This window comes from Neolamprologus multifasciatus, chromosome 17 (assembly GCF_963576455.1).
Source record: "Neolamprologus multifasciatus chromosome 17, fNeoMul1.2, whole genome shotgun sequence".
Classification (NCBI taxonomy): domain Eukaryota; kingdom Metazoa; phylum Chordata; class Actinopteri; order Cichliformes; family Cichlidae; genus Neolamprologus; species Neolamprologus multifasciatus.
In genome coordinates, this window is record NC_140455.1 from 13,370,502 (window position 1) to 13,396,374 (window position 25,873).

General features: G+C 39.7%; 2 protein-coding genes across 4 annotated transcripts in view; one reads left to right on the forward strand and one right to left on the reverse strand.

The window, feature by feature from the left end:
- zc3h3 (zinc finger CCCH-type containing 3) overlaps window positions 1-5,778 on the reverse strand; it is a 70,516-nt gene extending 64,738 nt beyond the window's left edge. For both annotated transcript variants that reach the window (XM_085137576.1, XM_085137575.1), the window contains exons 1-3: window positions 5,656-5,778; window positions 1,769-3,137; window positions 794-963 (exon numbers count right to left, since the gene is read on the reverse strand). In XM_085137576.1, coding sequence (XP_084993702.1) covers window positions 794-963; window positions 1,769-3,137; window positions 5,656-5,701 — 1,585 coding nt within the window. In that variant the 5' untranslated portion in view covers window positions 5,702-5,778. The remainder of the gene's footprint in view (window positions 1-793; window positions 964-1,768; window positions 3,138-5,655) is intronic.
- Window positions 5,046-16,794, forward strand: cyldl (cylindromatosis (turban tumor syndrome), like). 2 transcript variants are annotated; one of them, XM_085137578.1, is made up of 15 exons: window positions 5,046-5,145; window positions 7,072-7,539; window positions 8,758-9,015; window positions 9,986-10,064; window positions 10,141-10,316; window positions 10,433-10,595; window positions 11,428-11,569; window positions 11,868-11,978; window positions 12,058-12,149; window positions 12,240-12,303; window positions 12,413-12,545; window positions 12,894-13,002; window positions 13,079-13,197; window positions 15,555-15,768; window positions 15,845-16,794. In XM_085137578.1, the coding sequence occupies exons 2-15, from the start codon at window positions 7,105-7,107 to the stop codon at window positions 16,027-16,029; spliced, it is 2,280 nt and encodes a 759-aa protein (XP_084993704.1). In that variant the 5' UTR covers window positions 5,046-5,145; window positions 7,072-7,104; the 3' UTR covers window positions 16,030-16,794. The 2 variants fall into 2 exon arrangements, with proteins under 2 accessions (XP_084993704.1, XP_084993703.1); XM_085137577.1 differs by lacking the exon at window positions 5,046-5,145 and adding an exon at window positions 6,483-6,797.
- The last annotated feature ends 9,079 nt before the right edge of the window (window positions 16,795-25,873 follow it).

Consider the following 25,873-nt stretch of genomic DNA (forward strand, 5'->3'; position numbering starts at 1 on the left):
CGCCTCTTGTCCTCTGGGACTCCCACCTCTTGGCCGTGGGCACCCCATCTAGGGGCAGCCTCCTTCTCTGGCTGGGATGTGTGGCCTTAAGTCTTCAGTACTCTCGAGGGGGCAAATAGCCCAGTTCTCCAGGATCCATCTCTGCCTGCCTCAGACTCCTGGGAGACGTTATTGCGGCTTCCCACCCTCATTTTCAAGTACATTTTGTGGCAAAGACCCATACACATTTACACTCCACACTCTCTTTCACTCACTCTCACATTCACACACCCTACAAGATTACACAGATATATAAATCAGCATTTTCAAATTTTTGTGTTGGAGGTCGTGTATGTTTGTTTTTCTTGCAGGTGTGGTAGACAGCAGTACATAATGCATTTCTATTTGTACTCTATCCTGTTATTATATCTTCATATAAATTACATCTTTCCCTATTTTTCCATGTTTTTCTAAAACTAAGCATATGCCTAACCATGACCAAACTCCACACAAAACATAAGTATAATGAATAACTCCAGGAAGCAAAACAGGTATGCTTGCTTGATATGCAGCTGGTGACTTTGCGGCTTAGAGTTGTTACAGCACCACCAAATGGCTGTAGAATATTACTGCTCTCAACCAAATAATGGGTGAGGACACGCACGTGTTTAAAAGAAGATTTATCACCCACAGCTCTAGGATTTTGTGCGTAAACATCCATGTATGGTTGACACGTCAGCAATTAGTCATAGAAAACTTTACAGCAGAGCAAAACAACAACTTTCTACTTTGGTCTGTAGTGTGTGCTTCTTACTTGTCTTTGATGAGACAGGGGAAAGACGCCTCAACTTGTGTCTACCAAATGACACAAGCTCCCTGGTGGGTGTCCTCCTAACTCCTGTGGGAGTCCTGGCCAAAGTATAGATTCTGCCCTGGGGAGAGTGCTTCACAGCTGGTGGGCTCACCTTCTCTGATCCACTGCCGCTGTGGTCACAATACAGCAGGCAGACACACAGCACAGTCAGAAGGAGTAAAAAACTATTAAACATAAGAAAACCTAAACTCTGAGTTAATGAACTCTGAGATGGGAAATTGAGTGTTTAGTTCCAAAAAAAGCTGTTCAAAGTTCCTTATATCAACTCTGAGTATGTTCACTCTGAGACATGCATGTGCCCATTTACTGGGAACAAGAAAAACATCAGTGCAATATACCATGCAGGTCTAGATTCATATATTTAAACAGTGATTACTACAGTAACACAAAGTTTATCACAGAACCACCTCTTACTGGAGCACATCACCACGGTCATTTCTAACAGCACACAATCAATAAGAGTTTTATGCCCTGCAACCCTCGAGGCATAATGTGAGGTCTTTCTGAATCTGCATCTGATACCCAGCTTCAAGTGACTACCAAGTAGGATTAGCCGGTGATAAGGTAAGTGAAGCTATCCTAAAGATATCCTAGTAACCATGAATCTGATTCATAATAAGATGAATGTCAGTTACCCCAATAACTGAACCAGAGTTTAAATTAATGCTCTAGAACAGAAATCTCATGTTAGACTTAACAAATCCAGAGCTTTCACTAAACCCTCCTTCTCAAACAGAAACCAGAGGTTAGTATTAGGTAAATCATTTTCACCTTATCGGTGTAAACATCCTCCAAACATGAGCAAGGACACACTGAATACTTGGCTGATCCCTACTGACAAGGATGCAGTATATATTAGGGGGTAGGGCAGTAAAAAGCCTCGACAAGAGCCATCATGTCATGTGCATTATTCACCTGATAGTAGACCTTCTAATAATCTTCATCCTGCTGCGCAGCTTGAACCCTCCAGGCGAGGAGGATGACAACATGGAGGTGCGCTGAGGTAAACTTAGGGGCACAGAAATCCCTCCTTTCAATCCTTTGTTACTTTTCTCAGCTGTCCAGTGGAAAGCAGATCTACGGCGGTTTGCTGTTGCTCCTGCTGTCCCTACCACAGATGTACTCTGGCCCCCTGCTTTCCAGCGATAGCGGCTACTCTGTGAGGTGCCAGCAGAGGACACTGCAATACCTTTTTTCAATTTTACAGAAGGAGAAGAGCCTGGTTTAAGTTTCCTTGTGGCCTCTCCTTTGTCCAGACTTCTCTGTGTGAGAGTCAAGGGTTTGGGAGATGGAGGCTTACGAGATGTCTTAGCTTGGGTTCCTGCAGAGGACACCCAGCGGTACTTTGAGGTCTTGGCAGCTACAGTGGGCTGGCTAAGCTTTCGAGGTAACTTCTTAGCAGCGGTTCTCTTAGCAACTACAAATGAAGGGGGGCTTTCAATGGCAACTCCAGATTTCAAGACAGATGTTGGGGCAACAACTGCTGACGGTGTTGAAACAGAGCTCAGTGGTTTGAGCTCTGCTCCTGCAGCACTCTGACCCTTTACCCAAGTGAACTTTGATTTATTTGAATATGAAGTATTGACCTGGGCTTTGCTGCTTTGTAAAGATGAGTTAGAGAAAGCTTGTTGTAATGCAGTAGAGAGACCAGCTGTGAGAGTTACCTGAGATGTATTAGCAACAATCTGTTGAGTGTCTGTACTGGTTCTGCTTTTCAGGAAAGGTCCGATCTTTACTTGGGAGCTGCTCTGCTGAATGGCTGAGGTACTGGCTGTGGCTGAAGAGGCCACTTCAAAAGAAACACCAATTTTCTTTCCCTGCAGGCCTGTGTTCCTGTTGTCAACCCTCTGCGTAAACTCTGCTGCTGACCCCATTTTTCCAAGAGCATCACTGTTTTTTCTCTCTGTTGCTACATCTCTACTCTCTGTTATGCTGCTTATATGTTCTTTTTTCTTCAGCTGAGATGTCCCTGATGATAAAGTGGCAGTCCTGCTTCCCGTGCTGAGGCTGGGCAGTGACATGCTGTGAGAGTGATGGTCAGTGGAGGAGGCAGAAGCTGAGGGATGTCCAGCAGAGGACTCGGGGTTCTTGTTTCTCAGAGAGTACGTTTTCCTCCAACTTCCACAGCTCTGAGGAGCATAGAGTCTTCCTCTGGAGCTGGGAGGGTAGATCATAGATGCACTTTGACCTCGGCCCCTGGCTGGCACTGAAGATTGTGTGTGGCTCTGCTCAGTTCCTGTAAATGGTGTATCGCCATGGGTACTTTTATGTTTGTTGATGAGATCTGGAAATTTTAAAACAGCCAAAAGTATTTAAAAAAGTCCAACAAAACCATGCAAACAAATAATCGTTAAAATTAGCTTTACAACACAATTTATGCCCCATTTCTCAATTCTAAGTTATGTTTTTAAGAATTTAATTTGAATTAGATTTGTAGTTTTCACCATTTACTTTAGAGGGCTTCCATCAGGCTGCTTAGCCTACAGTGGCCAACATCTGAAAATGTAACACCTAAAGAAAATCTCTAGAAAATAAAACACATTTTATGACCTCCATATTCTTGATTTCATTGTTAAATGTTTTCCAACTTTGTAAGAACCTACTGGAACCCAGGTGCACTTTATTTAACCTAATGTATTGTATTACTCATTCTTTTTCAAACTAAATCAAAAAGAAAAGAAAAAAAAGCTAAATATCCACAACTGACACACTTAATCAGGCCAATACCAATCAACTGGATAAATAACAGCAGATACTGATAATCCACCAACACAGCAGCAGCTATGGAGCACCACAAGTGTCACAGACATCAAAACAAAGCATTTTGTGATTTAATAATTAATTGTACAATCAAACATGAATTAGAAAATTTAAAAAAAAAACCTTGAACTTCTATTATGTAATTAGACATTAATAAAGTTCATGTTATTGTTAATTTAATAGAATAAAATAGAAGGAGGAATTATAAATTAGTATTTCTGAATTAATTATCAATCCATTGATGAACGCTTTAAACGGAAAAAAATCATTCTCAATAAAAATCTCACTAAAAACATTTTTGAATTCAAAACAAATGTAAAAAATGACTTTAAAATAAAGTAAATGGATTAAAAAAGCAAATTAGGAATACAAAATTGTTTTTTCTGACATTTAAATAATGACTCTGCTACTCAATTTCATTTCCATTTCTTAGTAGCTGCTTAATTAACTATTACATTAACTACTTGATTAGCTTCTTCAATTAGCATTTCCATAACTCTTTTGGTCTCTGGTGAAAAAGCAATGTAAGTAAGGAACACAGTCTGGAGCTCTCTGACTGGTTAGAGAGACACAGGCACTGATAAGGAGAAAGTATTTTTTTATTTGTTTTTATACTTTAAAAAACATTTCCTCACTTTATTATTGTTTAGAAAAATCACATATTAGTGACACTGAAGAAAAATAATAATGGGTGAGAGGCGAGTTAATGTTCTGAGAAATAAAATTGACAATGTTAAAGTTGTAAATTTCCAAAAAATGAAAAACAGCCAATTTGTCAATAAAAACAAAACGAAACGAATTTAAGAGAAAATAACTGGGAAAATATATATATCTTCTTTAGTCAATGACATCACTTCACTTTTCCAGGTTAAGCTGGCAGGATTTCCACATACTGAACTCTTAAAACATATGGCTTCCAATCTGGACTAACAACAATTTCTGTCAGTCTATCTGCGGTTGACTGTGTCCTGAGACCATCTATCAGTCATAATCATCTTTAACTCTGTTTAGTGTGCAACTCAAAATACAAATACAGAGGTGGTCAGATAGTAACCATAACACAAAGAAAGCATACAAAAGGAACAAGGAACATGATATTTTGAGTGCTATACCTAAAATATCATGAATCGAAACCAGTCAGAAAATTCTACAGTACCAGAGCCGGTGATATTAGTATAATTATTTTAAGGGAGAAGAAATCGTTTGGGCTTTTTTTTTTTTTCCAAAAAGTAATTTAAGGATTTAAGGAAATATCATAACACTTTTTACTCATTTAAGCTAAATATGACTGATGAATGGAAACATGCAGTCTTTAGGTCCTGGTGACCGTTTACTTCCCCTGTTAATTGTAATATAACAGTGGAACACTATGTAAATCAGCATCAGAGCATACTGACAATGGAACAGGCTCATAATACTCCATCCTTTACTCGCTGAGTTTACTCTACAGATCCCTATAGGAAATCCTGAAGACTGACCAGTGTCAGGAAGGAAAGAACATCTTTCAAAATAACTCTCATTACTTCCTTCGAGTAAGAGACTTGAAAGATCTGTAGCAGTGAGTTTTTTATGCTTTTCTGGAGGATTATACACTTGTTTCCCGCTCTGTCGCTATGCTATCTAGCAAATTGTTAATAACTATTTTAGTACTTTATGTAAATTAATGTATGACTATGCCTTAAAGTTAAGTAATTAAAACCAGGTTTGTTATGGCGCTGTGCTGTCATCACTAGTGCGGGGGACTATGAACAGGACTGAACCTTTATGCTGTTACAGGGAGCTGACACCGACATAAACAGCCATTTACTTGCTTTCAAAGGCAAACAGGAAGCATTCTTCAAAGGACACTAACGGCTCTGTTAAGACACGTGAATACCGTTAAAAAGTATGTTACTGCGCGTAGAGGTGACACAACGCTAACTGTCATCCTTCAACAAAAAGCGTACGACCGACAAGCTTCAAGCAGCCGTGTTGTGCAAAACAGCCTTTGTTAACCCGCCTGTAACAACTACAATTGTCAACATTTACCGGAAGAGACTTACTTTGTAAAAGTTCAATTTGTCTCTTAAGTGCTTCTCTCTCCTCCATGTTTACTACTACAACCTTTCGTCATTAAAAGGCGACGCCCTTAAGAATGACGTATTTCATGTTGGCCAATCACAGTCTGAAGAAAGCCTGTCGATGTTTATCCTCAGTATTGACTTACAGGCTTGACATTTAACTCAAAATGGGCCGTAAGAATGTGGCAGTAGAATTTTCTTATTTATTTATTTAATGTACTGTTGTGGTGAGCAGAATTAATTTTATTGGAGACTTAAAATGTTACTAAAACACAATAAACAAAGATAAACGTCTTCAGTTTTATCAAAGCTGTGGTTTCTCTTTGCATGTATATGTAGATGTGTAAGGCCATATGTCTAAATGACTTTGCCTTGTTAAGGCAATGCATAATGCGTGCTTTGAGCAAGAAGAACCAGCTGCCTCCTTTCCAAAGGACTCCCATTACTGTGCCTGGATTAACCAGACTTATTCAGACACGTTAATTGTAATGCATTTTAAATACAATACAACTAAGAGACCACTTTTCTGTATGGATTCTTGTATGGAAATCACAGTGAGAACAAACACAATGACTGAACAAACTATGAACCGACTTTTAGCTACAAAAACAAACAACAATAAAATGAAGCTCCAAAGGCAGATCACACACCATAAGGTAATTAACTGCCCCGAATTTATCTGATATGCACGCATGTATAACAAAAACAAGCTTGAATTTTCATGTACTACATGCAGTCAGCGTTCTTGAGGCTGGATTGTCAGATTCAACTGACAAAGCCGTTAGCTGTCTGTAAGACAGTACTAAGGGCTTTATTTCCTGACTCAGCTATCGTTGTTGCGCAGCTGGCTGACAACCGATTTGAAAACATTACCGTCATTTCGGAAGCGTCTCTCTATTTGCGCTTTACAAAGTTTAGAATTCCCTTCGGGGAAGTAGTTTTGGGCCAAAAGTCTGTTCGTCTGGTCCAAAAATGTTTCTATGAACTGTCATGAACAAAGTACCAGTGACGCTGCTGCGAAATGAAATGAAAGAGGAAGTGAAAGTTAAGGCAGCTGATTGGACGTAAAACGAAGAGAGAAGACAGAAAGGAAAGTAATCTCTAAAGTTGCTGAATAATTGAAGGTAAAGCTAACTAACACGGAGGTTTCTTTTCAAATAAATACTCGCTGGAGAGACTGATGCAGACGGTCTGAAGGTTTAGAATTGTGAACAATGTTGGCTCCGTTTTCAGTTTGAACTCCGCTTATTTGTAGAGTTGACATTGTAGCTCGTTAGCCAGCTAGCTTGAGTGCTGGTGTCAAAATTGATAATAGGTATATTGTTTTCTTGTTTTGTGTTCACACCTGTCTGAACAACACATTTGTGCTGTGTGTGTTTTCTGTGTGTCTCTGTACAGTAGGTACCCCTTTACATCTCCTGGCTCGACAACATGGCATCAACAGAAAATGTGTACTTCATCTTAACAAAAAAGGCAGAATGGATCCCTTTTGCAAAAGCTGGAAGTATTGTTTACATGCCTGAAAATAAGTACATCTCAGAAATGAAAAAATCCCCCCCTCCATTAAAGCTACGAATGCGTTTAATGAACTACTACTCTGGAATAGACTTGGAGGCCAACGACATGGAGCAGCTGTGTGTAGAGGAAGTTGAGCTGCTGCAGGCACTGCCTGATGAAGCTGAGAGGCTGAGGTGTTTCGGAGACCCACATGATCTGCAAGCAGCAATGCAACTTGCTGTAGGTACTGAAGTGACTGTGGAGGAAGCTGGGAAGAAGCTCAGAGGCATCATTCACTACATTGGACCAATAAAAAAGGCATCTAGTTCTTGTCCCATACCAGGATCCTTTTTTGGAATCGAACTACAGGTTTGATGTTTTTTTTCTTACTCCTTCTGGCATATCCACAAGATATACACGTATTATAGGTTTCATTTTGGTTTGAGATTTCTGCCTCCAAGCAAAGACAAGTTGTAGTGTTTCAAACTGGGTTTGTTAATGTACACACCATACTACTCCACAATTAAATGGCAAGAGAAGGTTTTTGAAGTGATTTGAACATTTATAAACATAAGTAAATAAGACTGAATCATTACCAGATTCATAAATATTTAGACCCATTGCTCAGGACTGGATTAAAGTTCCTTTGAAAGGAGTAAGTCTTTTGAGAATAATCTTACAACCTTGGCACATTTTCCTCAACTCTCCCTTGTATTTTTTCTTTCAAGCTCAGCCCAGTTCTTCAGAAAGCATGACTGCACAGTCATTTAAAAAATATATATATTTTCTGGGAACCTCGATTGGATTCAGATCCTGAGAAGTTTTCTTGGCAATGTGCATCAAGATCCTGAGCACCTAATGGGTGTTAACTCAAACGTACTATGGGTCAAGGTCACGATTGTCATCTCATGGGCAATAACTTGATGAATTGTGATAGATCATGAGCTGGATGAGCTACTACATTATTGATGTCCCGGTTTAGCTTGGCTGGTCAAGCAGAGCTACAAAGATTTTGAAATGTATCCAGCTGAGAGTAATGGGGGTTGCCATCTTTTTGGGCACTTAAATTGCCACAGAGATTGTCAGATACAATCCTGTCTCACAGACAAATTTAAGTTGTGGAAACATATCAAGGACAACTGACAGAGCCAGTATGAACCATAAAAATGTCTGTATTGTAAAAATGTCTCTAAAGATGATACTTCAACCATTTATTTTTGAATAAATCATCAAAATACCCTCAAATTTGTTTTGGGAGTATTTTGACTTGCTTCGTCATTGTGGAGTGGTGTATGGAGACAACACAAGCAATCAAAAGTTGAAAGGGTGCACTGCTTCATGCTTGAAAAAGCATGCATTTCTTTGTAAGGTCACTATTTCGAATAAGTTTCAAAATGTCTTGTAAAACAGTACACTAATTGAAATCGTATAAATGTAAAAACCTCACAAGCTGAAGCCAGGTGGAGCCATTCAACTCCACAACTGCACAGCATGATTGCAGTTTGCAAAGCAGAACAACTGGTAGAGAAATTTAACTGAGGTCTTGTGTGACATCAGTTTTAATCTGCTCTGCTTCTTTTTCTCCAGGGACCAGACAGAGGAAAGGGCTACTGTGATGGTACCTTTGAGGATAAAAGATATTTCAAGTGTGACAAAAACTGTGGCGTTTTTACCCCATTCAACAGAGTCAGCTCTTTATTACCCCCTGTCCATAAGCCATCCCTACAGTCAGAAAGGCTAGAGTTGGGAGACAGAGTTACTTGCTTCATCGATGATAAATTTCGCTATGGAATGGTGCTGGATTTACTGGAAATAGGTGGACGATGTTTCGTTCAGATTTCCACGGTAAGTAATATTCCATTTTTCATTCCAAAATCATATCAAATGTAATTGTGTGCCATAAATCCACATAGCTTATTCTACAAAATCTGATTTTTATGTTTTCAAAGAAATAATAACAAATAATAGGGACTAAATTATTACCTGTTTAAATTGTAAGCAGACTCTTTGTTATGAAACACACCTGAGATTTACAGCATCATCATTTCTTCAAGTAAAAGTAATCACTTAATTACATTTCTGTTGACAATTTAGAGGAGCTAAAGCATTTACCTTTCCGTCCTGGCATCAGCAGCTGTGTGTCTGAACATAAACCAGCATGAGCTACATGTATATGACTTTACTGCTTCAGTTGTGCCATACAGTATGATGTACTACTGGATTGGTGGATTTTGTTTTGTTTACAGATCTCACTGTAAAATGGGTCTAACTGGCTGAAACCCAGCTTCACATTCTGTGCAGGTCACTCGACTGACAGCTGCTCTGTGTGTGAAAATGACTTTTATAAAAGAATGCCTTATTTTTATAATGATTAATAATAAAATAAAATCACATTTAGGATATTCACTCTACAAAATACATCCATGTGGCAGAACACAAATACAAAGACCACAGTCTTAAGTTACATTCATCAGACTGACTAGTGTTTACTAAATGCTAATGCTAACATTGTCATAGCTAGATTCATAATAGCTTAATGTTTGATCGGAGATGGGGATTCAGAACTCACTGGAGTGAGTAATTTAAATCATGCCATGGTCCCAGAATGGTCCTGTAAAAGTCTGGATCTGAATCCAATTGAAAATAGCAGTGCACTGATAATTATCCTGTCTGATGATATTCTGTCATTTACGTGCTCCTGCTTTTCTTTGAGTTTACAGTTTCAACCAAACTTTGTTAAGAATCTCTAATACTGCTTGGGCAGTAGTAGTGGAGTATAGGACAGTAATATTCCTTTGTCTGTTGGTGTTTTCAGGACAAAGATGAATCTGGGAAGACAGGGGGTGAAGTTAGAGTTCCATTAGAAGCGGTTGTCAAAGGAGAGCTGACTGCAGGTTTGAGGTCTTTTTACATTTGTTTGTTTGTTTTACATTTGCATCATGCCTCAGCCAAACACATTTTTCATTGCAGAGGGAGAGAGCATGGATGTCGACACACCCCCAGAGGCTGATACAGATTATCTCTATATGGGCCTGAGTTTGAACTCTATGGTAGAAGTGACTCTGGGTGAAGGCAACACATATGGAATTATTCGCTGGATAGGCAAGCTGCCTGATCGAAGCGAAACTATGGTTGGCTTGGAACTGGTAAGTCTTTACTCATCATCATTTAAAACTGTTTTGCATATTTATGTTTTAGTTTGCGTTTAATGTTGGGTTAAATTTCAGACATTGGTATAATCAGTCTGTATTCTGATCTGCAGGACGAGAACAAAGGCGTGAGTGACGGTACTTTTAAAGGTCAGCGTTATTTCAAATGTCCTGTGAAGAGAGCCCTGTTTGTGAAGCTGAGCTCATGCCGGCCTGACTCACGCTTTCAGAGCACATCATCCAATCACAATGAGAAAATGCAGCCTGAGGACACTGGTTAGTACAGGGTGGACAAACCTACACTCTATGGAAAAATGTATTAGGCCACACCTCTTAATTTTAATCTTTGAATTCAAGAGGCCACAGGTATATAAGACTCGAGCACCTAGCCACGCAGTCTGTTTTTCCAAACATTTGTGAAATAATTTGTTGGTCTAAAGCGCTCACTGAACTTGAGTGTAGCACTGTAATAGGATGCCTCCTCTCCAGCAAGTTTGTGAACTTCTTCCTCTCTTAGATGTTCCATGATCTACTAGAAGTGTTATTGTTGCAAAACGCATGTGTTTAGGAACCACAGCAATGAAGTGGCTCTGTTGTTTGAAAGTTCTTCTGGCATTAACATCAGCACAAAAACTGTGCCAGGAGATCCACAGCTGAGCTCCTGTAGATGTAATTAGTATCCCGGTGCTTTCTTCAATGTAGTTTACATCCAACTGGCCGTGAGTGACCCCTTGTTCACAAAGGATTATTTTATACTATACTGAAAACTGCAAAAAAAAACAAAACAAAACACACAAAACAAAACAAACTACATTTTGGTTGAGTTTGAACTTTTCTGGCAGCAGAGGGAGAATTAATTTGCAAAAATTAAGCTTTGTTTCCTTTTACTTACTTGAAACATGCATTTCTATTTTGTCTTTCTCTATACTTGTCTTTTTTTAAAATATAAAGTATCAGTAGTGTTTACTGTTTGTATTTTTGAAGCATTTTTAGCAGCAGCATCAAATGCAGTGCTCCAGCATACACTTTACAACAGCCATTTGGACATCTATATCTGTTATCTGTTTATATACATAACCACATATTTGCTGTTTATGTTTTGATTTAGTGGATCAAACAGACCACAGTACAGCTGAGTTGCAGACTGTTCCGCCTATGAGCACAGAGCAGGTTAAGCAGCTTCTGACTGGACGAATGAAGGGGATTCAAGGACACTGTAACTCTTGCTACATGGACGCTGCCCTCTTCAGGTCAGGATAATAAATTATTATCCTGTGGTTTAACAGTTTTAAATAATGCACAGCTTCCCCAACAAACAATTTTACCTGTAATGGGTTTTAGCTAACTAGCTAGCTAGCATTGACATCATCATCAGTGATGATGATGATGTTTAACATAGCAAATCTAATATGAAAGCAGTTTCTTTAACTGCATTTTCAAAGCATACTGAAAGGATTCCAGTCTGACTTTTTATTAGATTTTTAAAAATCCATAATGTTAGGGAATGTGCAGTTCTTTATGTTAACTTATTTCTTTCTTTGCTTTCAGTTTGTTTTCCTGCTCTTCCGTGTTGGACTCCATGTTGTTCAAATCAACAACACCTCAAGATGCCCCAATTCAGAGAACACTGCTCAATGACATAGTCAACCCCCTTCGCAGGTCTGTGTTTTGATCAAATCATCACATGGATTGCATTTTATTTTTGCTGTTATTAAAGTTCTGTGTGTGCCGTTTGCAGTAATGGCTTTGTGGAAGGAAGACACATCATGAAGCTACGACAGCAGCTGCAGAAACACGGCTACAGCCAATCATTCACCACAGATGAGAAGGGTCTGCTTATTTGGGAAAGCTTTTCTGGAAGGCATTTGTTTTGTCTTAAGTGGTTGAGTTTGAAGTATTTATGTTACTTTTGTCTTTCAGATCCAGAGGAGTTCCTCAGTGTCATCATGCACCACATTCTCGCCCTGGACCCTCTGCTAAAACTGTACACTTACTATAGCTAAATTACTGGCTCCTGCTGTACTGTATAGTATAATGCATTTTGAGACTCATACCTGGAATGCACACTATTCTTGTGTGTTCTCCCATTTTAGATCAGCTGCAGGTAAAGTGCAGGAGAGTTACTGCTATCAGATTTTCCTGGACCAGAACCACAGACTAGTTCTGCCGACAGTGCAGCAGCTACTAGAACATTCCTTCCACAGTGCAGGTCTTAAGCTGGCAGAGGTGAGAGCACTTCATTGTTAGACACAAACTTTAAAGTCCCACTTTCACTTTTGTTTTATTGCTTAACAATTAAAAACATAACGATATTTATCAGAATAGAAGAACAATCCTGTATATTAATATTTCAGTTACAAAAAAAATGGAAACTTTTTTTTTTTCCCCACAGATTAATCCAAAAATGATTTAGCTGTTTTCTCACAGACATGTAATAGACAGACTTGTAATGGTTGGTTCTCCAGTAGATGGCTCTGTGTGGAAGCTTTCTGAGCAGACCACCTGGAATCTGATCACTTGAGCGTATTCAGTCTGTGCAGTCTTTCATCTTATTTCATCGTGCCATCACTCCAGGTGCCGTCCTGCCTCATCCTCCAGATGCCTCGCTTTGGGAAGAAATTCAAGATGTTTGACAAAATCATTCCCTCTCTGGAGCTGGATGTCACTGACCTCCTCTCTGAAGGTCAGATTAAGCATACAAACTCACAGCGACTAGAGTAATTTAACACAGTGAATACAACGCACGGTGTGCTTTTCAGGTCCCCAGCAGTGCATGCTCTGTGGAACCCTGGCACGGGTTGAGTGTGTCGACTGTTTTAAAGATCCCCTTTTCAGCCCGACAGGATTCAGAGTCTTCTGCAAGAAGTGTTCAGAACAGGTTTGTCACATTGTTTTAACACCCGAGTCATTTTGTTTGTCTTTGGCTTAATTTGTCACTGTAGAGGGAATGTATTGATGTCATTTCTCCATGTGAAACCTCCCACCTCACCACAGTTTCATCAGATTTAGCTGCTATTAGGAGGTAGGACTCAGATATAGAGAGGAAACAAATTAAATCACAATCAAGGCTGATCTGTACTGCAAACAAGTGGTCTGTCAGTGTTGAACATGCACTAAAACTAGAACTTTGACTTAATATAGGTCATCAAATTTTAGACCGAAATCCCAGTTGGTTTGAGAGATATTTGTTAGCTACCTGTTTAGATTTCTTTTTATTATTACTGTATAATTATTGTGTATAATATTGTGTATTTATCTGGCTTTGCAACACATGGTGTTGTTTTGCTTGTCTATATATAAAAATCTATGCTTGGCTGCTTTCTGAATCAGTTTGTGCACTGAATTGAACAGCAGCTAATTAACTCTGCTCTTGGTACATTACATCACCTGCTCACCATCTGCTGTTTAACTGTTGGTTCTAGTAAGTACTGCTGAAACACTATATCAGTTCAGTGGCATACTATCAAGCCTCTAAATGAAACACTGTGCGTAAATGTGAATATTTTATGAAATATTTAAATAAATTTTTGTCAGACATCAACTAGTGTAGGCTAGTGTATGTGAAGTCTTCCTCCTTTCCTCTTATACATACAGATAGCAGATGAAGGACGTGCACAGATAACTAGGTCATCCACTTAAGTGATGATGTAGTGCGTGACTAGAGCTGTGCCTTGTCATGTTGTTGAATACATACATTTTTACATGATATAAAAATGTCACATCACAATATCTGTAATATAGCAACACCATGACTACAATGACTGAAGCCCAAGCATATCTAACAGTGAGAGCTGAGTGTGAGGCTCTGATGATGATTTAGTAAAAAGCACAATGCTCTGCAAAATGTGCAAGAAAGCTCTTCGGGAGCACCTGCTAGCACTCCATTCAGGAAGAGCAAACTGGATGGTGGTAAAGGAAGGCTGTAAGCAGCTGATCAAGGAAAAATATTTTTCAATTTCAATTTTATTATTGAATTTATTTGTTGTATTTTCAATTATCTCTGTAACATCAAGTGGATGATATTTGGTAAATGAGTGTTTGTGACTTCAGCAACATCATGTCATATTCTTTGCCAGAAAAACCTAAATACATCTAACAATACACTTTTAAGCAATAAATTGCAAACATGCTATTTGAATCAAATTTGATACAAATTAAAACTCATAAATAAAAAATTATATAGATATTTTATTTGTTAGAAGTTTCGATAAACACACCATTTTCAAAAATTTTGAATTCTTCAGCATATATTAGAAGGTTCAGGCTTTGCAGTCTTTCTCTTAAAACACTGCTTCAGCTCATGTTTTATCCATTTTCGCCGTCTTCTTCTTCCCAGATGGTCTAATTTGTCTCTGCCAATAAACCATCAACATATATTTTTATTGAGACCAATTTAGCCCTCATACTACATTTTTGCACAGGGCTGATGTGCTTTGGGACCTGTAATGCGTGTTTTTTTTCCCAGTTGTTGTTAGTGGTCTCTCCAGTTTTCTGATCCTCCAGCCTAGGAAAATGTCCCACAGGGTATTTCATTGGAATTGAAAGAATCTGAGGCTTTAAACTTTTAATGGTGCCCCAGTGCTTGTTTGGTTTTGGGAACTAAAGGAGCATTTGGACGCAGAGGTGGCTAATAATGTTAGCAGGGATAGCTCAGTAGGTAGAGTGGTTGCCCCATGATCAGAAGGTCGGGGGTTCGACTCCACTGAACGGCTACCCTAAGGTAGCAAGGTACCGTCCCTATACACTGCTCCCCAGGCGCTGCATTGGTGGCTGCCCACTGGGTGAATGGGTTAAATGCAGAGAAGTAATTTCCCTACGGGGACTAACACATTATGATGTCATACTTTAGCTAGGCTAAAGCTGTTTGGGGAGATGTATTTTGTGTTTTATCCTGTTTTGTGTTGGTAGTCTCTCTGTGCTCCTCTTTTCTCTCTTCTCATTCCTTCCATCATTCACCCTGGTTCTGGTGGAGGTCTCTTCCTGTTTTAACAAAAAAGTTTATTTCCTTCATGTTGTCACCAAATGCTTGCTCATCGGTGATTGATTGTAGGGATTGTGTCTATACTATTATAGGATCTTTATTTACAACATTATAGAGTTGTCTCAAATATCTCCTTTGGTTTAGGGATCATTTATAGACAATGAACTAAAGTTACTAATGTGAAATTTAACAGTGGCTATATAGATATAAAATAGTGACTATTTACAGGTCTAATAGTGTGTATGTGTTTTCAGGTGCACTCCCATCCTCAGCGTCGCAGCCATAAACCAGCATCCCTGGAAATCCCAAAGGGTTATGTTGGACGTAAAAACCCTCACACTATGATCAGAGACAAAATGGAGCTGTTCGCTGTGCTCTGCATCGAAACAAGCCACTATGTGTCCTTCGTCAAATATGGACCAAACACTGAGGACTGGATCTTCTTTGACAGCATGGCAGACAGACAAGGTAAGCGGGGTATTTAATATGCATACACAAGTTAGCTCTGAGTGCATTTTGGCTCACTTGTGTGTATTGCGTTCAGGAGAGATGGATGGCTACAACATTCCAGAGGTGCAGCCCTGCCCCGAGGTTGGTGAATACCTGGAAATGTCCCCCTCCGAGCTGGCCAACCAGGCACCTCGAGATATGAAAGGTGTAGCAAAGCGTCTCTTCTGTGATGCCTACATGTACCTGTACCAAAGCACCACTATGTGCCTCTATCGCTGATGGAACTTGAGCACACTGGACGTTTTGCTATTTGTGTAATTTCTTTTTGCTGCATTGTTTTTTTTTCTTTTGTTAACATGCAAATATTTTAAATGTGTGTGTGTGGTGCTTGGGTGCTGGAAAAAAATTATAGCGACAATAATTTTCTAATATGGCATGAAGTAGAGGATAAACTGACATTGCTTTCTAAGTAATTTGCACTATAATCTGAAGAAAATAATTACTGGCTTGCAGCATGTGTTGGACATAAATTACATATTGCACTGTAAAAATAGTTTTACAGTTTACTGCTGATGTTTGTAATTACTTTTAATTTTATTTACAGCTTGTATAGTGAAAGTAAATGAGTTTTGCTGATGAAAAACCCTTCAAAGTAGACAGTAGTGATGATTCAGTATGGTTCATTAAGAATGCCATCTAACCAGCTCTATTTTAAAAGCTTATGTTATATGCTGCTGTTATTTTGGCATCAGATTTGGATGTTGGCTGGATTTCTTTATATATTTAGATATATTTTTTTTTATCTTCTGGTATTTAAATTTCACACCTGAAAATGAAACGATGATTTTATTCTTGACAAAGATGTTTCTGTTAGCAACCTAAGAGACGAAAAGATGTTGGGAATAATATCACAGTGGAAAACTGTGCTTGACTGGCTGCTTGGGAGTCCTGGTTGAACTTGTGACCTTTTTCTATTTTTTACTATTACTACTTCTGATATTCACTAAAATAAATGTCATAAATAAATAAATGCAATCAATAAAACCTTTCATCATCTGTCTTTACTAAAAGAGTAGGACATACAGTGTGCTGATACACATACAGCTTCACAACTATGCAACTTCCACCAACCACGCATCAACCATTTTACCCCAGTGACCGGTGATTTCCAGGCATTTGCTGACTAGTGTCTAGGCCTGTTCAACTGACACCGTATTCAGGAATTTTAACATGTGAGTCCATGAGGACTGACTTCCTTTTGGAACCAGCCCCAACTATCCATTAGAGGTAATCGGAAGGTTGCCGGTTCGAGCCCCGGCTCTGACAGTCTCGGTCGTTGTGTCCTTGGGCAAGACACTTCACCCGTTGCCTACTGGTGGTGGTCAGAGGGCCAAGTGGAGCCAGTATCCGGCAGCCTCGCCTCTGTCATTGCACCCCAGGGCAGCTGTGGCTACACTGTAGCTTGCCATCACCAGTGTGTGAATGTGTGTGTGAATGGGTGGATGATTGAAATGTAGTGTAAAGCACTTTGTGGTCCTTAGGGACTAAGTAAAGCGCTATACACATACAGGCCATTTACCATTTAAAAACATTTGTTTCTCTGTTTCTTTCTCCCGAGGGTAAGCTTGCATGCCTAAGTCTTGACATGTTTTTTTTTTCTTTTTTTCCACTTTGAGCCTGAACATAGTCTCACAGGATGTAAAATATATATTTTTTAATATCACACAGCATGTTCAAAAGGTTAACTTGTGTTGTCTCTTTAAATTATTCCTTTCAAATTATTCTTTTCACACAATAAATAGCCATACTGTTATTCACGATTCCTTCACTGTCAGTGCTCTCATTACCAATGCTTTTCTTTCTCACTTCATTGATGTTAGTGTTTCTTTTAGTGAATAAAAAAAATAGTGGAACGCAGAACGAGCAGGGAAATAACACCTCAGAGTCTTACAGTCAGATCCTAGCTGGAATCTAAAATGCCTGTTGTAACTACACGGACAACAAAATACTGCTATTGTTGACCTTGAAGTGTACTTGGTAGTCCAACAACCGCCGCTTCACTCAGTTCATCAGTCCAACTCTGCGCGTACTACTACTTGCTGTGATGTGAATACACGCAAGTTTTTCTTCCATTAAAGTGCAAGCGTCTCCTCAGCTCTGACTCCTTCTATCTCATCTTTCTTTCAGTCGGTGCCTAACTGGATATTTGTCTTCGTTCCGGATGCTTTTGATCCTGCTGCCTACCGTGCTTCCCCTTCATCTTGCTGTGATCAGCTCTCTGAATGACCTCTACATTAGTTAGGAGTGCTGCGCCTGAGCTGTGCTTTGTGATGAGTCGGATTCTTTGGTATACTCGAGGGCACGGATGGCTGCAGCAGTTAGGGCAGCCTTGAGTCCTAATACATGGCCCTGCAACTCAACAACACAGGCTCCGTATAGTCAAACATACTCAGCATATTCAAGCATATTTGCTATTATGCAAAAAAGTATAGATTCTGCAAGTGTGTGTTTACATAAAGAAGACAGTTGTGCTTGTCTGAGCAGTATAGCTGAACTGTTCCTAGGCTTTTTGAAAGAAGATATTAACTGCATAATAAAACACACAGAACCTAAAGCAGCAGACCGTTTTCCTATCAAAGCCAGCATAACATTTCTAGTCAGGCTATGCTGGAGAAAAACAATGATCAGACAATCTCAAGTTATGCCCTTGCTAGGGATGGTAATTGATAGGGGTTTAATGATACTAATGCCATTATCGAATATGCTTATTGATTCAGTTCTTTTTTATCAATTGCCATATGGTTTCTTGACCAAGTTTTATATAAGGAAACGAGTAAACGCCAGCTACTGGTAGACAGAGCAGTCACCTGAGACTGCAAGACTAGTCTAACTAACCTGTGCACTGCCTGGATTGATTACAAGAAGGCCTATGACTCTATGCCCCATACCTGGATCCTGGAATGCCTAGAATTGTACAAGGACCCAACATCAACAGGACCCTAAGAGCCTTCTTCAGGAACTCAATGGGGATGTGGCGGACAACACTAGAGGCCAACTTCAAGCCCATAGCACAAGCATCAAGTGCAGGATCTGCCAAGGAGATGTGCTGTCCCACTGATGTTCTGCCTGAAGCCCCTCAGTGAGATCATTGGAAAGACTGGCTATGTATCCCTACTACGGAACAGAGTAATTGTCCTGAGGTCTAAATGGGAGACGCCCCGTAGGGTGGTCGAGAATGACCAAGCTAAGATCCTGTGGGACTTCCAGATACAGTTGGACAAAATGGTGATGGCTAATTAACTGGACATAGTAGTGGTGGACAAGCAGAGGAAAACGTCTGTAATGATAGATGTAGTAATACCAAATGACAAAAACATCAGGAAAAAGGAACAGGAGAAGCTGGAGAAGAACCAAGGGCTCAGAGAAGAGCTGGAGAAGTTGTGCAGGCTGAAGGTAACAGTGTTCCAAGTTGTAATTGGAGCACTTGGTGCAGTGACCCCCAAGCTAGGCGAGTGGCTCCAGCAGATCTCAGGAAAGATACTGCGCAAGAACCCTCCCAGGCCTCTGGTAGAGGACCCGAGCTTGAAGGATAAAGTCCGCCTGCAGGGGCGAAAGGGGAATTTATATATAGGTGGTGTGAATTATTAAGGGGGCAAAAAATCCAAACCTACATGGCCCTGTGTGAAAAAACAACGACTCAGCAATGACTTACAGAAAAGTGGAACAGTGGTGAACCTTCCTAGGAGTGGCCAGCCAAAATTACCCCAAGAGCACAGCGAAGACCCCAGAACAACATCCAAAGAACTGCAGGACTCACTTGCCTCAGTTAAGGTCAGTGTTCATGACTCCAACATAAGATTTGGCAAAAATGGCCTCTATGGCAGAGTTCCAAGATAAAAAAAAAACTACTGCCCAGCAAAAGGAACGTAAAGGCTCATCTCAGTTTTGCCAGAAAACATTTTGCTGATGTTTGGGAAAATACTCTGTGGACTGATGAGGCAAAAGTTGGACTTTTTGGAAGGTGTGTGTCCCCAGGGCAGCTGTGGCTACAACCGTAGCTTGCCTCCACCCGTGTGTAAATGCAAGAGTGAATGAATAGTGGCATTGTAAAGCGCTTTGGGTGCCTTGAAAAGCGCCATATAAATCCAATCCATTATTATTATTATAACATCTGGCTAAAAGTAACATAGCATTTCAGCAAGGGAACATACCAACAGTAAAATATGGTGGTGATAGTGTGATGGGCTAGGGCTATTTTGCTGTCTCATGACCTGGAAGGTTTGCTGTGGTAAATGAACCATGAATTCTGCTGTCTACCAAAACATCCTGAAGGAGAATGTCTAGCGATCTGTTTGTGACCTCAAGCTGAAGCACACCTCAGGTCTGCAGCAGGACAATGATCCAAAATACACATCAGAATGTCCACCTTTGAATGGCTTAAGAAAAACAAAATGAAGACTTTGGAGTGGCCAAGTCAAAGTCCTGACCTGAATCCGATTGAGATGCTGTGACATAACCTTAAAAAGGTGGTTTATGCTCAGAAACACTCCAATGTGGTTGAATTACAACAATTCTGCAAAGATGAGTGGGCCAAAATTCTTTCACAGGGCTGTAAACGACTCTTGCCAATTATTGCAAATGCTTGATTACAGTTGTTGCTGCAAAAGGTGGCCCAACCTATTATTAGGTTTAGAGGTCAATTTTTCACACAGAGCCATGTTGGTTTGGATTTTTTTCCCCCTTAATAATAAACACCTTCATTTAGAAATTGCATTTTTTTGTTTATTCGTGCTATGTTTGTCTAATATTTAAATTTGTTTGATGATCTGAAAGTGTGACAAACATACAAAAACAGGAAATCAGGAAGGGGGCAAACACTTTATTCACATCACTGTATGGACAAACAAGGACTACTGAAATTGATGCGTCCTTTTTGTTTTATTTTAATAAATGGTTTAAATTTATTAGCTGGATGACATTCTCTTCTTTGCTGATACCTAGAAAAGATAGGGCCAGATCTCACCTCACGCTACATTCAGTGGTGGTTAAATGAGATTCTTCTTCAGTATTTTATCTATTGTACATATTAACCGGCATCTGTGTGTGGACAGCAGAGAAAGAATTTCATTGTACAGAGAAATGCTTTTACTTGGTACACATGACAATAAACGCTTTGAATCTTCAGTGGCTGCCATGCAAGCATGAGTAGACAAACACTGTCCACCATTACCAGCACTACACTCTGTAAAACATGGTGTTTACTGGTTATCCTTTTCCGATCTGAACACATTCATCTTCTCTGTGTTTAGTCAGGAAGCTTCCAACAGGAAGAACACCAAATATCCTTCTTAATTGACTGGAAATCGCTGTGATGTCTTTCTCCTGAGCCTCTTGACAGCAGGATATGACAAATCAGCGAGAGTCACATCATGAAGAACTTACTGTGTCATTTCAACTTCATTCTGTCTTAATGTATTTAATTTTTTATTAAACTAAATATTTTTTTGTTATTTCATACATCAGAGTTTTTCAAATTCTGATTATGCCAGTTTTTTGGCCACTTTTCTTTAAATAAATCACTTACTTAACACATGCATTAAAGGCTTTTACGTACATCTGCATTCGGCTGTGAGTCCTACTTTTAATACAAAAAGTTCCTCTTCACCCATGAGAAAAAGGCTTTTATTGCTTCCTGTCTCCATAGCACGTCAGTTATGGCTTTCATACCCATATGCTCTTCCAATTACTTATCAGTATTAACATTCATAAATGTGTCATTAGAGCACACATGCTGGCCTAATACAGTGTTCTTTATGGGTTGGGAAGGTTTTGGCTGTCATCCCAGCCTGACATTCATCCGCAACAGTGGATGTGATGATCTTTAGATAATTTTTTTAATTTGTATGTCAGCTCCTGTGGGACTCTGATCTGCATCCATCTATAAACACTATTAGCTGGCGATGTTACATCTGCATAATTTAATGATGGAAAGGTTAACTCTAGCCCTGTAATTTGCAGCTTCAAATTTTCTTTCCCCTGAGTGGTTTATATGTCTCTGTTCTCCTTTAGTCTTCAGCAAACACCCATGACAGCTGAGATTTGTGAGGGGAATGAATTGTGTGTGATGTAGAAGATTGAAAACAGGCTATAGAAAGTTGGTGCGTGAAATCTGATAAAGGAAGCATGTTGTGTGTATATCATACTCAGGGAGAACCTTCCCAGTGGGGCTGTAGCTGATTTATCCATCACAATAAACCCAGAGATGAGTTTAACCATAATGGGACCAAGGGATGTGGCTTTTAGTGAGACACCAAAGATCGATCCCCCACAGACTGCAGATCCTCGATGCAACTGGTGGCTCACTGGTAATTTCCTACTTAATGTGTCATGCGAATAACACAGCCACTGATTTGCAACCTTAATATTGCTGCTTTGAGGGACATGCATTTAGTCAAAGGTGCATTCTTGTTTCAAAGGCGGAACCATGAAAATCTCTGTGAATTAGGTCTGGAATGAAAAAGACTCTCCTGACTGATCTGTGACATCTGCCAAATGAAGAAATAAAATTGAAGAAACCAATCAGAAAGCACTAACCTCTACCAACACTGTAGAATCATCTCAAAATGTTATTGTACTTGAGTACATTTTGGGAGGCTTTTAGTCATTCTAGTGACATTAGTTTGCCCGTGGTAATGTTAGCTGGTGCACCGTTGTGGTGCAGGTGTATACACGATCCTCTGCTTTGCATTAAGGATCACCACCTGGGGACATTCTCTTGTCCTTGTCCCTCCAAATGGCCACGGCCTTCATATATGTTCACTTCTAATCGGTCCAGGCTTGGCACTCACAACACTAATCTCGGCATCTTTAACTGAGATACTTCCAGCTCTCACCAAACATTCCTTTCACTAATAATATTTTTCTTTTTCTTTTTCTTTTGTTTTCAATTTCAATTTCAATTTCTAATAAAACATTGCCCAGACTTTTCCCTAAATCAGGATCAATTTGCTACAGCCTTTCTAAAGTACTTTGGGCAACTGTAAAGAATAAAGTGTATTATTGCTTTCTTAAAACCATCACATCAAGATACAGCAAAAGTAAATTAACCCTCTGAGAGCTAAACCATCATAGGTGGTAACCCAAACCCTAGCCCCTATGTATTTTTTTTATTTGTTTCAGTTAGAATTATTACTTTCTATATTGCTAGGACTTAGAAAAACATACATCCTTCCAATTTCTTATGCTTATCCATTTTAGGGTCGAAGGGGGGTCGAAGCCAGTCCCAGCTTACATGGGGTGAGGGGCAGGGTGTGCCCTGGACTGGTCACCAGTCTGTTGCAGGAATAACGCAGAAAGACAGACAACCATTTGCACTTACATTCATTATGGGCTATATAGAATCACCAATTAACCTAACCTCACTAATCTCCTGTCTTTAGACTCTGGGAAGAAGCCTGGAGAGAACCCATAGGGAGAACATGTCAACCCCACACTGTATGTTTGTCTAGAGTTTGGCGTGGGGTGGTCAGCAATTATGGCTTAGAACTCAGATAAGGTATATACAAGGCCGATGAGCTGGTCACATCTGAATCAAGTCACTGGCTGACTGAAAAGTGGATCTTTAATTGAAACTAATCCACATTCACATGCTCACCATTCCTGCTCCCTGCTCTCTCTACAGAGTGAAATGTCATCTGCAGTCATCATCCACAGAGACACTCACCTGATCTTTTCAGTCAGCCTGCCTATCACCAATGCAGACAGAAAAGGGGAAAGTTTCCTGCCAACTTCCTAATGCGACACTACTCCTCAGCTCTAAGTACTAAGGATGGACAGTGATTCTGACATCAGTCACTGGATTCTGCAATGTGAAATGGAGTGCAGTGACTGGACTTAGCTGAGATGAAGCTGTAGTTTTCAGAGTCAGCCTAAAGTGGGCACACTTTAGGCGACAAAGCTTTTGTAACTGTGGCCCCCAGATTGTGGAACTCTCTCCCTTTGAGCCTGAGATCTGTGGACTCCGTGGTTGCTTTTAAAAAACAGCTAACTCATCTTTTTAAACTCGCTTTTGGTTGATGTTTATTTTTAGGTTTTAGCTTCTGTGAAGCACTTTGTGATTTTTATCTTGAAAGGTGCTATATAAATAAAATTGTACTTACTTACATACGAAACTGCAATCTTTACTTTTACTTTTTGATCAGCACTCTCAAAGCAAACATTGTATTGCTTATTTGTGGCCAAAATCCATACTCTGCTCACTAATCTTTACCTCTCTTCATAACTTCTTTCTACAACTTCACTGTAGTTCATCAGCTTCATTGCTCTATTGTTAATGCAGATGCTGTGAGCTTGTATGCACATGACAGACAATTCCAGGTAACGCTGCACCTTAAAGCAGCGGTAATGAATGGCAGCCATTCTAATGGAATGAATGTGTTTATCTCCTTCAGCGATAATGATGATGAATGCATGGCTTTGAGTGTTCAATTAAGAGACACCATTAGAAAGGGAGGAAATGTGTATGGTTTGACTCATTTATTTGATTAAACCAAGACCTCTGAAATTCTATAGCAACAGTGACAAAACAGAAAGCTCAATTCTTTAGAGAAACAACATCTAAACAGAGGAGCTCAGTGCATCCTCTCTAAAAGGTATATGAGTCAGACTTTGGATGAGACCACAATTGGGAGCCAACCTGATATCCTCATTAAGCCCAAAGAGGAGATGTAATGAGGTTTCTGAACTGTAACACGGTAGTGCCAAAAGGTACAACACAGCAGAAAAGTTTATGTTTATGACATCAGTCAGTCTGTGTTTAGAAAAGAAACTGGCTTAAAATAAACTTTTTTATGGACAGTAGTGAAGTTTTGGGAACTTTTTGTAAACCTACTTTCAGAAACTGAACCTGTCATTTGTTTTTAAAATAATATTATATTTTAAATTAGCTCTTTCAGAAAGATCACAACACACTTCATGCTTAGCTGAGCTGGAAATAAATCCAAAGTACACATAAGAATAGACCTAGTAAAAGGACAGTGAAGGGACTTCAAACTTCATCAAAATATCATGTGAAAATGCACAAACAAACATACTCAATTACTCATTGTTTACTGTCAACCAAATGACAGCAAGGTGTCCAGGTCCTGTAGCTGCAATACAAGGCAGAATCACCATAAAAACCTCATTTGTGCTGCCATGTTTCTTTCTTTCTTCCTTTCTTTTTTATTTATTTATTTTTAATAGAAGAAGCTTTATCCTGGAAACCCATCTAAACAAGCAGGGGTGATAAATTAATTTTCCAGAGCTTGTCTTTGTTAGTTTATTTTGAGCACTGCACAGTGTGACCTTGGGGTGACTTTGCAGAAATGTCCACTCCTGAGAAGATTGTGGCCTTGTGTTCACACACAGCTGAATGGTCCAGACCAGAAAACTGCCAGAATTTGTGTTTTTATAGAGGCAGTCACACTTGCTGACATAATTTAATCAAGTACATTTGATCAGGAACACCTGGCTGTGTCATTGTCCTCTGAGTCCTTCTGTGGTGGCACCTGCTTTCTCTCGCTATCTCTCTCTCTCTCCCTCTCCTTTTTGCTACTCCATCCCTTTTCCCATCTGAACAAGTGTGACCATGAATGGTCATTAACCAATTTCTTCCACCAGTGGGCATGGTCTTTGGAAACCCTTGGTAGGCCCGTCTGTCGTCTATCAACAATCAAGCTCAGTATTTGAACTCTGGCTTTACCACTGTACACTGCCAGATTGTTAACCCGCTCTTGTGGTAGTGTTGTTCAGGTTTTCTGTGTTCAGTTCATTTTCAGTTTTCTGTGAATAACTCACTCACCTTTAAAGTCCTGTTCAGTTCTGTTCACAGCACCTCTGGAGAACCCTCCTGGAACAAATTACACTCTCCCGTTTTCTTGAGGGAAAATCCTCTGGCTTATGGAAGCCAAGTCCTGTCACAGTAATCCTGCACCTAGATAGGAAAGTAGGGAGAACTTTAGCTGAGTAAACCTGCTTTCTGCTCAGGAAATGGACCTAAAGCTATAATGAGCCCAGATCAGAGATTGTGAACCTTTTCCACTAAGTCCCCTGCATGCACAAGAACGTGCAAACTCTACATATA